The sequence below is a fragment of the Aquarana catesbeiana genome, linkage group LG07, assembly GCF_042186555.1.
Source record: "Aquarana catesbeiana isolate 2022-GZ linkage group LG07, ASM4218655v1, whole genome shotgun sequence".
NCBI classification, from domain to species: Eukaryota; Metazoa; Chordata; class Amphibia; order Anura; family Ranidae; genus Aquarana; species Aquarana catesbeiana.
This window is the reverse complement of record NC_133330.1, coordinates 312,986,918-313,003,624: the sequence shown is the minus strand read 5'-3', so window position 1 is coordinate 313,003,624 and position 16,707 is coordinate 312,986,918. Positions and strand designations below refer to the sequence as shown.

The 16,707-nt window shown below is 43.0% G+C and overlaps 1 protein-coding gene across 1 annotated transcript in view; it reads left to right on the top strand.

The window, feature by feature from the left end:
* Positions 1-14,836, top strand: part of GIPC2 (GIPC PDZ domain containing family member 2) — a 138,617-nt gene extending 123,781 nt beyond the window's left edge. Inside the window, exon 6 of the mRNA XM_073593687.1 lies at positions 9,784-14,836. Within this exon, the coding sequence (XP_073449788.1) occupies positions 9,784-9,935 (152 nt within the window). The 3' untranslated portion in view covers positions 9,936-14,836. The remainder of the gene's footprint in view (positions 1-9,783) is intronic.
* Positions 14,837-16,707: the final 1,871 nt, after the last annotated feature.

The window sequence follows — 16,707 nt, the reverse complement described above, 5'->3', positions numbered from 1 at the left end:
CTGGTAGGTGGCACTGGTGGGTTCTATTAGGTGGTACTGGCAGGTGGGCACAGATGAGGCAGCCGCGGCTCTCTGTGTGAGGGACCGATGTCCCTCTGACAGAAGTCCGGTGATCGGCTTTTTTTTCCCCCTCACGAAAAAAAAAAAAGATCACTGATCTTCTGTTTACATCATTTGATCAGCTGTCATTGGCTGACAGCTGATCATGTGGTAAGGGGCTGCGGAATTCTGGGTGATCTATATACATTGCAGGCATTTTAACAAACTTTGTAGCAGATTCCTACCTTTTGTTGCTGGGAAGAAATAGCTCTTTGTTTCACCAAACCGATTGCATACTGATTCTGAATGGGTGTGACTGGTTCATTATAATCAGATGGTACACTTTCTGTGTTCTAGTGAGGAAAGCTGCAGTGTCTGCATCCCTTGGATGCCTAAAATTTTTACTTGTGTCTTAGTTTAGACTTCTGAGAAAATTAGTAAGGCAATCACAGAAGCAGGAAATTACATTTCAGGGGGCGTTCTGTACACTTGCCGAGTCAAAATCTCTACACCACAAAGCGAAACATTGTGGCCATGGTAATGTGAACAGACCAATGGCGACGTGAACAGTGGCTGCCATGTTACATTGTATGTGGGTCTTTGAGGGTGATAAAAATGCAAATTCACTGCCTGTTTTTACTTCCCATGGGCTACCTTTGTGATATAGTTCTTTTACTGCAAACTGCAATCACCTACCATGTTTCCAGAGCATGCAAATTTTTGCCTAGAAGGTTTGACAAAGGGGCTGTGCATGCCATTGAAATTTGCATCAGGTATTGCAGTAAGCAGTAAAACAAGCTATGTCCTCTATGGAGTGTAGGCTACTTATTTATTTATTTTTTTCATTTAATACGTGCCTGTCCCAATGTTGTGTTAAAGAGAAGAGTGAGCGGAAGAACCTTCACATACTTCTAGGTGTATTAGATGCCAGGTCCACTTCTGCGTACTGTAGTTCCTTCTGCAAGCCCCAACGTCACTACTGTGTTCTGTAGTGATATGAGGTTGACAGGAGGAACCACAGCACACAAAAGGGACCAGGTTACATAGTTACATAGTTAGGCTGAAAAAAGACACAAGTCCATCTAGTTCAACCATAAAACTAAATAAATAAATAAATAATATCATGCAATCCCATATACCCAATCCTATACCCACAGTTGATCCAGAGGAAGGCGAAAAACCCCAGCAAAGCATTCTCCAATTTGTTACAGCAGGGGAAAAAATTCCTTCCTGATCTCCTGAGGCAATCGGATTTTCCCTGGAGAAACTTCACCTATAAATGTCAGTATCCAGTTATATTCTGTACATTTAGGAAATAATCCAGGCCTTTCTTAAAGCAATCTACTGAGCTGGCCAGAACCACCTCTGGAGGGAATCTATTCCACATTTTCACAGCTCTTACTGTGAAGAAACCTTTCTGTATTTGGAGAGGAAATCTGTTTTCCTCTAGACATAAAGAGTGCCCTCTTGTCCTCTGTGATGACCGTAAAGTGAATAACTCAACACCAAGTTCACTATATGGACCACTTAAATATTTGTACATGTTGATCATATCTCCCTTAATCTCCTCTTCTCAAGAGAGAATAAATTCAGTTCCTCTAATCTTTCCTCATAGCTGAGCTCCTCCATGTCTCTTATCAGTTTGGTTGCCCTTCTCTGCACTTTCTCCAGTTCCCCGATATCCTTTTTGAGAACTGGGGCCCAAAACTGAACTGCATATTCCAGATGAGGTCTTACTAATGATTTGTACAGGGGTAAAATGATATCTCTCTCTCTGGAGTCCATACCTCTCCTAATACAAGAAAGGACTTTGCTCGCTTTGGAAACCGCAGCTTGGCATTGCATGTTATTATTGAGCTTATGATCTACCAAAACCCCCAGATCCTTCTCCACTACGGATCCCCCAGTTGTACTCCCCCTAGTATGTATGATGCATGCACATTCTTAGCCCCCAAGTGCATTGAAAGAGATTGAGATCTCGAGGAACTGGATATCGGATGCAGAAAATTTTTGAGTAAGCTTGTCTCTAACACAGAGAAGGTCAGCAGTGCATGAAGCTGGACAGGTAAATATGATTTTTTTTGAAAGGCAAGCTTGATGTAGCTTTTGAAGTGCCTTTGAAAAGTAACAAAAGAAATTTACTGCCTTGGCTGTAGAAGCCACTTCTGGATCTCAACACATGACAAAATGCCAAGGTACTGGTTATGGGATCTTTGCTAAGGAGGAAAAATTAGCCAGTAAATGACCGTGCCTGAATAACCCTTTTTTTTGTGGAAATCATTTGCCTAGTGCCTCAACATTTGGTCTTGTGACTGGGCTCTGTGGGTACCTGGCACCTCTGTTTCTGCAAGGTCGTGGGGAGCATGGATCTTACTGTAGACCTAAAGCTCACTGTTCAAATTACAATCTGACTCTACAATCTACTTTAGATCTACCAACAATTATGACGTGCAAAAGCCTTCCTAATCACCCTATAGGTACATAGTTACATCTTTGGTAAGGCTGAATAAAGACACCAGCCCATCCAGTTCAACCTGTGGGTGCGTGTGTGTATGTGCGCTTGTGTTTCTTTCACTACTATTACCCCAATCCCTGTACATTGCGTTCGCTAATAAACGCACAGTTTTTGTAATTTATCTACACTCCCCTCTGACACCGTCAATTATGGAAGGAAGTTCCATATCCTTACCATTACAGTAAAGAACCCCTTACAGTGTTTAAGGTTGAGCCGCTTCTCACCCAACTTCATTGTGTGGCTGCATGTCTTTAGAGACCGTAGGTAAATAGTTTCCTCCGAATGCTAGAATCACCATTTAAATTAAGTATATTGCTATCATATTCCCTCTTAAGTGTCTCTTCTCCAGAAGAATAAGTTTAATGTTTGTAGTCGTTCCTCAAACTGGGGTCCTCCAGGCCCCTCATTTGTTGCCCTTCTCTGGACTCTCTTCAGTTCAAGCAGGTCCTTCCTGAAGATTGTTGGCCAAAACTGAACAGCATGCTTTGGATGTGGCTGAACCAGATTTTTGTAAATTGACTGGCTAGTTTAGTTACAGTAGGTCCTTATATTACATAGTTTTGTAAAAATGTTAATTTAAAGGAGATTGTACAGTCAGATTGCAATGTATGGCTAACTTAAGACTAGAGCGAGAACCTCCTAGAGAAGGTTGTCTAAGATAACTTTCTTCCTTCCACGGGACCAAAAGCTTCATGGAAACTTAGGGTTTGATTTAATAATGACAAATAGGTGGTTCACTTTGCAAGGAATTGATCCCCAGAGCTTACTGAATGTGGTAAAGTTTCACTTTGTACTTGTATAGTGCTGTAAATTTACGCAGCACTTGGTATTTGAAACAACGAACCTGGTGTTTATAGGTGGAAGTGCTAACCACTTAGCCACTGTGCTGCCCGATTATCCAATGGGGATACTAATGTGTGACAACCAGGGATTCCCTCATGATGGAGGGGTTTCCTCTCATTTCCTGTATTGACTATGGGACAGGAAGTTAAAGAGGACCTCCTAACTGAAAAAAAAAAATATTAAAAGTCAGCAGCTACAAATACTGTCACTTACACTTACCTGTCCAGGGATCTCGTGATGTCGGCACCTCGAGCCGATTCGTCAATTGGCTGCAGGTGCAGGCTTCGGCATTGTAAGTAAGGGAGAAATCGGCAGTAAAGCCTTCAGGCTTCACAGGCGGTTTCCTACTGCGCATGCGCAAGGCGCTTTCTGAATGGCCCCGCCGTCTTCTAGGACCTGTGTGTGTCCCAGAAGGCAGCGTGGAGAAGGAGGAGGGGCTGGAAATGCTTGTAAAATTGCCTTGGCATTCTTACCTGGAAGTGGGAGTGGACACCTGTGAAAACATGCGGAGCTTCCCCTTTTGGGTGGAGCTCCTCTTTAAGGGAAGTCTCCCCAATGGGAGACCGGTGGCAAAAAAAAAATAAAAAAAACCTGACAGGGGTTATAAAACTCCCTTACTCTAGCCAAAATAAAAAAAAATATATGCCTGTAGTCCTGTTTTAGGGTTTGTGTCAATGGGCTTTTGCAGGAGGTAAATGTCATTTTTTGCATGTGTGTGCTGTAATATTTTGTTCTGTTTTATGGTCTTATGGCTGCACCATCTTTATTGCATCTTTTATGGTGTGCCCCCCCAAATATTTTGTTTGTCAATGGGCCTTTGTTCGCATCAGATAGGTATTACATTCCCATACAGGTCTACACACAGGTGGTGCCATGGTTGGACAATGGAAGTCTGCAGAGATACACCTCATTCACTAAGCCCTGGGGAAAATTCCCTTGCAAAGTGAAACTTCTCATTCAAATTGAACAGTCTATTTGCCTTTAGTAAATCAACCCTTAGCCTCTACATCCAGATACAAAAAGCTCCATGCTGTGCTGTTAAAGGTCAGGCTTTCCTTTTCTAGAGCACACATGGAACCGATGACACATTTTATCCAGTAGTCCTTGTATTATATTCATAGAATAGCATCTGGTTTCTTACCACAGCACTCGTTTGATGTGACAGTATTGTATATCACAGGCAGATCTATCCTAATTACACCATATGCATGACCTCTTGATTGCCTTACTTATTGTAAACATAATTCAAGACAGAAAGGCATGAACATATGATATTCTCATATGACTGCACTACATACATCCCTAGAAATTGTTTTTGGATTATGGCATATGATACACATATAGCTATTGGACATCACCGCCTAATGGCTAAAATATCATTGGACCATATATTTTCAGATGAATAATTCTTAAAACTCGCCAGGCTCCTCTTTTACTCGATGCATTTCAAAACAATGCTGTTTTTATAAGATCTGTTTATAGCAAAAAATAAACATCCTGGTTCACTTTATAGCTAATTAGAAAAGGAAATGAAGGATACAAATATATCTCCTCTTGTTTCCATGTACTCTATCTTCTCTCTCACACCCCCTTCTCCATCTACACGCCATCTACACCCCGTTGTCTCTCTATAGCTAGGCATGATTAGACAGAATGATTGGCTATTGTAAATGTACCACATCCATTGTATTTAGCATTTCAAACAACCATAAGTGTTAGACTTTAATGGTACTAGAAAGGAGGAGCATATAGAATTAGATAATCATTTTATTGCAGTTTTTAAAATAATATATTAAAGCCTAATGGGAACAATTTCCTTTAAGTAACCACTTCGCGCCCGCGCTATAGCCGAAAGACGGCTGCAGCGCGGACGCTATCTGCTGGGTGGACGTCCCTGGACGTCCAGCTGTTTACTTCCGCAATGCGCGCTCCCGCGGGCGCGCATAGCGGAAGTTCTGTGCTGGCCGTGTCCCTTGGACACAGTCACAGATCGCCGTAAACGGCCAATGACAGCGGCCGTTTACAGTGCGATCGGCGGTGCCAATGAGAGAGGATCTCATATGTAAACATATGAGATCCTCTCTCATCGCCGGCTCTCCCTCCTCACACAGAGACAGCGTGTGAGGAGGGAGAGCGAACCGCTGCAGCGGTGAGTGGGGGGAAAAAAAAAAAAACTAAAAAAAAGTCGTCAGTGTCTCCTGTCATCCCTCCCCACTGTCTGTCGCCAGTGCCATCCGTCCCCACAGCCATCTCTCCCCAGTGCCATCCGTCCCAACTGCCATCCCTCCCCAGTGCCACTCGTCCCAACTGCCATCCCTCCCCAGTGCCACCCGTCCCGTTGATAATAAAGTCTCGTTTTTTTTTTTCTAGAATAATTATAGAATAACATGTCATACTTACCTGCTCTGTGCAGTGGATTTGCACAGAGCAGCCTGGATCCTCCTCTTTCTGGATCCCTCTTCTGTACTCCTGGGCCCTCCCTCCTGTCGAGTGCCCCCACAGCAAGCAGCTTACTATGGGGGCAACTGAGCCAAGCTACAGCTCCATGTGTCCATTCAGACTTGGAGCCCTGGTTCGGCCCCATCCCCTCTCTCTTGATTGACGAACTGACTTTGATTGACAGCAGTGGGAGCCATTGGTGTGGCTGATGTGTCTTAGCCAATCAGAAGGGAGAGTCCTGGATGGCCGAGACACTCGTTGGACAGAGATGGGGCTCGGGAAAGTATTATGGGGCTGCTACACACAGGAGGCTTTTTATCTTAACGCATTCAACCTTCTGCCTTTACAACCCCTTTAAAGCAGTACAGGTCATATATATTCTTAATTCATGGTTGACTTTGCTGGAATAACCAAGAGGTTGACACGTTTAACATCAATAGTTTCTTCAGGACCTTGGCAGCAAAGATAATTGGCCTAAATGGAAAAACCTACACAATAAGAACATATACCAATTATTATTAACATACAGTGGGGACGGAAAGTATTCAGACCCACTTAAATTTTTCACACTTTGTTATATTGCAGCCATTTACTAAAATCATTTAAGTTCATTCTTTTCCTCATTAATGTACACACAGCACCCCATATTGACAGAAAAACACAGAATTATTGACATTTTTGCCGATTTATTAAAAACGAAAAACTGAAATATCACATGGTCCTAAGTATTCAGACCCTTTGCTGTGACACTCATATATTTAACTGCTGTCCATTTCTTCTGATCATCCCTGAGATGGTTCTACACCTTCATTTGAGTCCAGCTGTGTTTGATTATACTGATAGGACTTGATTAGGAAAGCCACACACCTGTCTATATAAGACCTTACAGCTCACAGTACATGTCAGAGCAAATGAGAATCATGAGGTCAAAGGAACTGCCTGAAGAGATCAGAGACAGAATTGTGACAAGGCACAGATCTGGCCAAGGTTACAAAAATTCATACTTTATCATTATTCATTATCATCTGTGCCCCTTACACAACGCTTAGGAAGTATGGCAGAGATTCGGTGATCAAATGGCGGGTGTCAATATATAACTGGCATGGTCAGCTGACAATGTTGTGGTGATCAATTCTAAATAGAAGTATATCAGAATCCATATATGAAAAACAATAGTAACTAAACATAATAGAAGCCAAAACACAACAGCTACAGACAAGAGGCCATGAGCCATCTGAGTATACAGTATTTACTCAGAGAATTCCACTGGTATAAGTGTATTCAGTCTTATGCCACAAAGGAAAGCATATATCTATTCATCAAAGATTGTATAAATGCCCATCTGAAAGGGGGGGGGGGGGGAGCAAAATTAAGGATCCTTATATCATTGATAGGGTATATAATTAAACTATATCTATAAAATTACCTACCAAATTAGCATTCCTGTCACCAGTTCCAGTCATCACTATTCATTGTCCCTCCACAGGACCACCATACCCATTCAAAATCTCCAATGCAATGGCATATGCTAGAAATATATATATATATATATATATATATATATATATATATATATATAGAGCCATACACATTGCAAATATGATTGTGATTCTCTGTGCCGTTCCCTCAAAGGGATTGTAAAGGCAAACATTTTTTTTTTTTACAAATAACAAACATATTTTACTTACCTGTTCTATGCAATGGTTTTTCACAAACCTCTTCCCAGGTCCCCCGCCACTGCTCCTGGCTCCTCACCCCCTGCCGAGTGCCCCCATAGCAAGTCCCTTGCTATGGGGGCACTTGCGCATGCTCGTTCCTGAGCCGGCTTTATGTGTCCATAAGACACAAAGAGCACAGCTTAGCCCTGTCCCCCACTCCCTCTTTGCTGGCTGTGATTGATAGCAGTGGGAGCCAATGGCTGCTGTGTCTGAACCAATGAAGAGGGAGGAGCCTCTTCTCTCGTGCACAGCTCTAGATTCGGCTCAAGTATAAGTGGGGCAATGGAGTTGCTTGCAGAAGGTTTTTTTACATTTATGCATTAAAGTGATACTAAAGACTTGTTTTTTTGTTTAAAAATAACATGATATACTTACCTGCTCTATGTAGTGGTTTTGCACAGAGCAGCCCCGATCCTCCTTTTCTTGGGTCCCTCGCCGGTGCTCCTGGCCCCTCCCTCCTCCCGAGTGCCTCCACAGCAAGCAGCTTGCCATGGGGGCACCCGAACCGAGACGCTGCTCTGTGTGTCTATTCAGACACGGAGCCGTGGCCCAGCCCTGCCCCCTCTCTCTCCTCATTGGCACACTGACTTTGACAACAGCGGGAGCTAATGGAGTCCACTGTGTGTCTCAGCCAATAAGGAAGGAGAGTCCCAGACAGCTGAGTCTCTCGTGCAACATCGCTGGATAGAGATGGAGCTCAGGTAAGTATTAGGGGAGATGCTGCACACAGAAGTTTTTTTTATCTTAAAGCATAGAATGAATTAAGATTAAAAAAACCTTCTGCCTTTAGAACCACTTTAAAGTATAACTAAAGGTAAACATTTATTTTAGTTTTGGATAGAGTGGAGAGGGATTAGAACACCTGTCAAGTTTTTACTGCTGTCTGTGCCCCTGTTAGGGAGATTCGCCCTCTCTATTTGTTCTATTTATTGTTATAGGTGAAAGTGAAAGAAAATCACACATTTTGGATTGTCACTTGAACAGAAATAGAGGGAAAATCTTACAAATGGGAATATTCTGGTGACAACAAGGGGTTCCCTCAGGTTGGAAGAATTTCCTCTCATTTCCTGTTTTGGCTATGGGACAGGAAGTTAAGGGAATTCTCCCCAATGGGAGACTGGTGGCAAAAACAAAAAAAGAAACCTGACGGGTTATAAAACTCCCTTACTCTATCTATTTTTTTTTTTAAAGTTATGCCTATAGTTCTGCTTTAAGGTTTGTATCAAAAGGCTTTTGTTCGCATCAGATGAGTATTACATTCCCATACACGTCTATGGGAATGCAATACTTGCTTGAAGCAAGTCAAGTGCAGGTCAGGAGGAGGTCAATTGCAGATAAATGTGCCTGTCAATTAATTCTTCATGATCTTAGAAGCATCTCCAACTAATGTCACACTGATGCCATCAACACAGGGTCAAAGCCTGTTGACACAGAACCTAAGATACTTTATACCAACAACAAGGTAGAACAAGGGCCTACTAGATTAGATACAAATTAATTGAGTAGTTTCTGTCCTCCTATTACATAGTTTTGGTAGATCTAAAGAGGTTTGTAAAGTGTTATGCCGTGTTCACACGATCGGACTTTCCGCCACTTTCCGTGGATTTTTGTTCGAAGGCTGTTGGCTCAAACTTGTCTTGCATACACACGGTCACACAAATGTTGGCCAACAATTACGGATGTGAGAACGCGGTGACGTACAAGACCTACGACGAGCCGAGAAAAAGGAAGTTCAATAGCCAATGCAGCTCCTTCTGCTTGATTCTGCTTGACAAAAGTACATGCGTGAACTTTTGTACGACTGATTTGTGTACCCACGATCCGACTTTCCGACAACAAAGTTTTGTTGGCGGAAAATTTGAGAACCTGCTAGCCAACATTTGTTGGCGGAAAGTCAGACAGAAAATGTTCGATGGAGCATTCACACAGTCGGACTATCCGACAACAAGCTCACATCCAGCATTTCCTGTCGGAAAGTCCGACCATGTGTACGCGGCATTATTGTAACCTGTGTGGTAAGCTTTAGATTGACCAACAACTGTCATTGAATTGATATCCAATGTGGGGGGTCCTGGAAATATACAACTATAGGTTACCAAATTGCTGCACTTTGGAAGTTATGATAAACCCAGCAAAAAAAAAAAAAAACACATAGTTTTTCCATTTTTGTAAAATGTTTTTGTATATTAGCCCCTCTAACATATCTCTTTATTTCTGTTTTGTCAACAGCTGCGACAATGGTAGAAGCCGGAAGGGACAAGAATAACCCTGATGAGTTTGCTGTGGCTCTGGATGAAGCTCTCGGAGACTTTGCTTTCCCGGACGAGTTTGTCTTTGATGTCTGGGGAGCCATTGGTGATGCTAAAAAAGGGCGTCTTTAATGCGATCCACTGACATTTCAAATCCCCTTTAATTACCCTTCTAAAAACTTGACCGATTTTAATTATATAATAGCGTTCCTCTGGGATAAACCACAGGACACTCCACGAATTCCACTGATTCCACAAACCAAGCAATCAACTTGTGTATATCTCCAAAATGACAGACTGTGCACTTTTGTCCGGTTGTAGTGAGTCTCTACAGCGCACATATAATGTGAAAACAGCGATTGTTAATGAGTTGCTTTTTACTTTGTATAGGGGGACTCCACTCATTATCGTTGTTTTGCTTTGAGTGGATGGAGGTCTGAATCACCAACTGGATTTTCTTATTCATCCCTTTGGTAGGATCTCTGAACCTGCGTTCCCATCTCCACCCATTTGCTAGGGTCAATATAAGGATGGTCTCCGTCCCTATTGGAGTTTTTATTCAATGTATATTTAGAGTAACGCAGCATGAAGTATGAAACTCCATAGTGGAGCAAGCAAAACTAGAAATTTGCCAAGTCTCAAAGTTTTAAAAAGGTTTTGGGTGATCTTTTCCATTAGGGAAAAACAAGACTTGGACCGGGTATGGATACTTGTAACAAAATATGAAATATCTGTCAGATATAGTTGTTTAGAGCTTGCCACATACTGTATAGTACAATATGATTTACAATCTTCTGTAGATTAACTTCTAAATACTGTGAGTGTCTACCTGACTGAATATAAGTAAAATGGATTATTTTGAGAGAGAAGACAGTGGGGGTTGTTGGTAATAATACATAACTCTGTGATTCTGGACAGGCAGCATGTATGGTCTTCTCTATATAGACTGAGAGAAGGTGTGGGGGTTGGTTGGTAATAATACAAACCTTTGCAATTCTAGACTGGTAGCCTGTACAATACTCTCCATCTAGACTTAGAGAGGAGGTGGGGTGGTCCGGTAGTATACTAGTATTTACTAGTACTATATACTAGTATATACTAGTATACCCATTCACACTTGTGTGACTTGTCATGCGACTTTGGACATCAACTTTTTCCAATGATAACCATTCATATATGTGCAATTAAGTTGCTTAAGGTCGTTTATGCATTACTTTGGTCCGACTTTCATGTGATGTGAGGGCCATAGACTTCAGTGTTAACCCTCAAAAGTTGCATGAAAGTCATACCTAATGCCGCGTACACACGAGCAGACTTTACGGCAGACTTTGCCCGGCGGACTTTTCGACGTACTTTACGACGGACTTTCTGAATGAACGGACTTGCCTACACACAACCCACCAAAGTCCATCGAATTCGTACGTGATGACGTACGACCGGACTAAAACAAGGAAGTTCATAGCCAGTAGCCAATAGCTGCCCTAGCGTGGCTTTTTGTCCGTCGAACTAGCATACAGACGGCGGACTTTTCGACCGGACTCGATTTCGACGGATTAATTTAAAACATGTTTCAAATCTAAGTCTGTCCAACTTTTGAGAAAACAAAGTCCGCTGGAGCCCACACACGATCTAATTGTCCGACCAAATCCCGTCCGCCGGGCAAAGTCTGCCGTAAAGTCCGCTCGTGTGTACGCGGCATTAATGTTTTATATGTAACAGTGGTGCAACAGTGGGTCCGACTTTGCAGAGGGACAACAAGTCACATCCAAGTCGCACCCATCCAAACTTGCACCAAAGGTGCACTCCAAAGTCATGCTACTTTGGAGTCATACAAGTGTGAATGGAGCCTTATGCCGCGTACACATAAGTGGACTTTTCGATGGACTGAACTCCGAAGGACTTTTCGATGGAGTTCTAACGAAACGGACTTGCCTACACACGATCACACCAAAGTCCGACTGATTTGAATGTGATGACGTACGACCGGACTAGAATGAAGGAAGTTCATAGCCAGTAGCCAATAGCTGCCCTTGCGTCGTTTTTGGTCCATCGGACTAGCATACAGATGAACTGATTTTTTGATAGGACTCGAGTCCGTGGGATAGATTTGAAACATGTTCTATTTCTAAAGTCCGTCAGATCTTTTGACGGAAAAGGTCCGATGAAGCCCACACACGATCGAATTGTCCGACGGGTTCGCTCTGTCGGACCTTTGCTGTCGAAAAGTCCAGTCGTGTGTACATGGCATTAGAGAACCTCTAATATTAACTGCTTCCCTACTGGCCACAGTATATATTTGTCGAGGTAGAGAAGCGGTTATACCGGGATCATAGTTGAGGCTACAACCATGATCCCATTATCAGTTTTTAGTGCCGGTGATTCTCTTTCATGTAAAAGTAATCAGAGCGGCTAGGCAGCCGCTGGAATACTTTTCAGGTGGTGGAAAGGGGTCCCACCCACCTCCCACCACTGCCGCTTTTACCTGGCTTTCCCGAACAGGCGGCATCCAGCCCCAGACTCACAGTGAGAGGAACTGAAGTTGTTCCTCCCACTGTGTGACATCAGAACCTGGAAACAATGACTATTTAGTCACTTCTGGTACCGACTCTTCGTTTACTGGCCACATAGCAGCCAGTGAAGCAGCCAATCAGATCGATCTGGGTCTGATCTGCTGCATTGGAGCCCCAAGGAGAAATGGAGTATTAGACCCCCCATCTCTTCATAAAGTACCTGTCACTGTTATTGCTGTCACAAGGAATGTTTACATTCCTTGTGGCAGCAATAAAAGTGATCAATCTTTTTTTTTGTAAAGAAGCAGTGTAAAAAAAAAAAATTAAATAAATGATGAAATAAAACAAATTTTTTCAAAGCCCCCCCATGCTTACATGCAGTGGCGAATGCACAAATCAGTCCCACGCACATATGTAAACAGTGATCGCATTACACATGTGAGGTATCACCGCAAACGTCAAAGTGAGAGCAATAATTCTAGCACCACAGACCTCCTGTGTAAATCTAAACTGGTAACCTGCAAAGGCTTTATTAAGTGTCACCTATGGATAATTTAAAGTACCATAGTTTGTCACCATTTCATGCGCGTGCCCAATTTTCAAGTGTGACATGTTTGGTATCTATTTACTTGGTGTAGCATCATCTTTTTATATTTTACCAAAGTAATTGGTATTATTTTGTGTTTGTGTTCCCTAAAATTCAATAATGTGTATTTTTTTCCCCAAAATATTGTGTTTGAAAAACCACTGTGCAAATACCGTGTGACATAAAAATTGCAAATTCTGGATGAACCCTCTGCACACTGCTATACACCCTTTCCAGCAAACTTTGCAATGAAAAACAAGGATTTAAATTAACATATTGAATTAATGAATAAAAAATTGCAAGACCCATTATTATATTTTATAGAGCAAGGGTCTCCAAACTTTTTAAACAAAGGGCCAGTTTACTGTCCTTCAGACTTAAGGGGGGCTGAACTGACATCAGTGGGATTAAACAATGCCCTGTTTTTAGTGTCAGTGGGAGGGATTGCACCTCATCATTTGTGGCAGTGGGAGGAATTGTGCCCCATCATTAGTGTTATTGGGAGGAATTGTGCCCCACTGTTGGTGTCATTGGGAGGAATTTTCCCCCAGTATTTGTGTCATTGGGCCCCATCATTGGAAGGAATTGTGCCCCACCGTTTGTGTAATTGGGAGGCATTGTGCCCCATTATTGGTGTCATTGGGCCCCATCTTTGGTGTCATTGGGAGGAATTGTGCCCCACCGTTGGTGTCATTGGGAGGAATTGTGCCCCATTATTGGTGTCATTGGGCCCGTCTTGTGTGTCATTGGGAGGAATTGTGCCCCATTGTTGGTGTTATTGAGAGGAATTTTGCCCCTTAATTGGTGTTAGTGGGGGGGGATTATGTCCCATTGTCGGATGAAAATAGTGGCCCAAGGGCCGGATAAAAGCAAGCAAAGGGCAGCAGTTTGGAGACTACTGCTCTTGGGCCTTTGCTTAAAAAAATGTATAATATTTGGGGATTCTTAGTAATTTTATAGCAAAAAAAAGATCAATTTTACATGTAGGAGAGAAGTGTCGGAATAGGCTTGGGAAGCAAGTGGTTAAGCACTGGTAGCATGGATTGTATTATCCATCCAGACTCATAGAAGAAGAGGTGTTTGGTTGGTAATAATAATAATAATACAAAACTCCTGTGTTTAGGATTGGTAGTACAGATTATGCTCCCCGTCCAGACTCAAGACAGGTGGTGTCTAGTTGGTAATACAAAACCTGTGATTCTGAAAAGGCGTAGATTGCACTGCCTATCCAGATTCAGAGAGAGTATGGCTTTGGCTGGTGATAATAAAAAAAAACTTTGTGTTTTATAGACTGGTATCATGGGTAATACTGCCTATCCAGACCCAGAGAGAGAGAGATTGGGTTTGGTTGGTAATAATAATAATTAAAAAAAAAAAACCTCTGTGAATGGTAGCATGGATCGTACTGCCAAATCAGATTTAGAAGGAGGTGGGGGTTTGGTTGTATACAACCAAACCATTGTTGTTCTGGACAGGCAGCATGGGCAGTAGGCGCAAGAACTTGTCTGTATAAGGAGAAGGCATCTTCCATGACATTCTTTGCTCTTCAGCCTCACCATCCCTTGTGGAGATCCTGGTGCAGCAGTTCTGCCATTGTTCATTTTATATTTTCATTTGATTAAACAACATCAATGTGGTTTTTATTTAACATCTGGATCAGATAAAGCCTGTGTCATATCAATCTTGAAATGCAAACAATACTTAAAAAAAAATGAAATTACAGTGTGTGACTCATGACCAACGTGTGCATTCAACAAAACGTGAGCTGGAATTGTGCAGGTTTGTGAAAAATCACAATGCTGATGATATTGATATGACTTTTAACTGATTGCTGTTTTTTGTTTTTTTGTTTTTTTTTGTATAAAACATTGCTTGAACTATTAAGCTGTATATATTTTATTGGTACATGATATTAAATATTAAAAAAATATTGGCAATGGCTGCATTTTTATTTTTAAGGGCCCCCTAAAGTGTATGTAAACCCTAACAATAATTTTCTCTTATTTGCTCTTTTTTTAGTCTGTTTAAAGTGACCATTAAAAGTGGTTTGTTATACAGTATCTGTTCAATATGTGCGAAAAAGTCCTGCCAGAAATCTTGTGAGCTGATAACTTCCTGTGCTCTCTGACTGTTATCGGTATTTTTTCTAGAGCTCTCTGTGGACTACAAAACACCTCCCCCTGTTATGGAGAAGGGGAGATACCCCGTAGTCCTGTCCAAGGGTGGCAACACTGCTTCTCCATACATATGTAGTACAATGAGTCGGTGTTGTCACCCTAGGACAGGAAGTGTGTTATTGGCAGGATCACCAGGTGGAAATAAAGGGAAAAAAAAACTATAAGGCCTCTTTCACACTAACGATCCGTATGTCCGTTTTTCATCCTTCCGTTTTCGGATGAAAAACGGACATGCATGAATCTCTATGGAGCGTCGGATGTCAGCGGTGACATGTCTGCTGACATCCGACCCGCTCCGATCCGAAAAGTGTAACGGAGGAAAAACCTACTTTTCCATCCGTTTTCGGATCGGATCGGGTGACGACGGACACTACGGTCCGTCATCATCCGATCCCCCCATAGGGGAGAGCGGCGCTCTGACAGGTCCGTCGCTGCACAGTGTGCAGCGATGCACCTGTCATCTTCCTGCTCAGCGGGGATCGGCGGAGCGATCCCCGCTGAGCAAGCGGATATTCACGGGGCGGATCATCACTGATCCGCCCCGTGAGAAAGAGCCCTTTAAAGAAGAAACAAATACAGCACCACATTTAAGCTGTGATACATTTTTGTTCTTTTGTTTAGTTAAGCTTTAAACCCTGTCTGACGTTATACATGTGGCCTAAACAGGATTTTGCACCTCCCACACTCAATATGCTCCTAATGTTTTTTACTTAAAGGTGAAAAACCTCTTGTAGTGCACCAGCCCCCCCCCCCCCCAGAGCTCCCCTTTTACTTACCTGAGCTTGATCCTTCCTGCGTCGGGGACGAGCACACCCGCTCCAACCAGTGTCTCGGGTCCTGATTGGATAGATTGACAGCAGCACAGCCATTGACGCGGGAGCCAGGGACGAGTCCTGCTGTCTGTGTCAATGGAAGCAGCAGGGCACGGGAGCCCCGAGGGAGAGCGCTTCTCCGACAGGGCACTCGAGAAGAGGAGGAGCAAGGAGCGCCACTGAGGGACCGCAGAAGAGGAGGATCGGGGCAACTCTCTGCAAAACCAAATGCACAGAGGAGGTAAGAATGACATGTATGTTTTTTTTTTTTTTTTTTTTAAAGGGAAGTTTAACATACCCTTTAAAGTACATGATGTTTCGCCATTATTATTCGGTATGCATCAACCTCTATGATCCTTCTGGAAAACAATAGCAGGGATAGACAGCTGGCAACTCGAAACATCCAAATGCGATAATCTTTACTACAGGGTGAGTACAGACTAAAAAAGCTTACAGGTTTTGGCCCCCGGCCTTAGTCATATCTATGATTAAAGTGGTCGTAAAGGCACAAGATTTTTTTACCTTCATGCATTCTAAAAACCTGTGTGCAGCAGCCCCCCTAATACTTACCTGAGCCCCCTCTCGATCCAGCTATGTCCACAAGAGCCTTGCCTCTCTGGGGACTCACACTCCTGATTGGCTTTTGGCAGCAGCGGGAGCCATTGGGAGCCAATTAGGAGATGGAAGGGGGGGTGATCCAGCCACGGCTCCATGTGTGAATGGACACACAGAGCAGCAGGTCGGAAGCGCGCCTGCTTGGGTGCCCCCACAGGAAGCTGCTTGCTGTGGGGGCACTCGGCAGGAGGGAGGGGCCAGGAA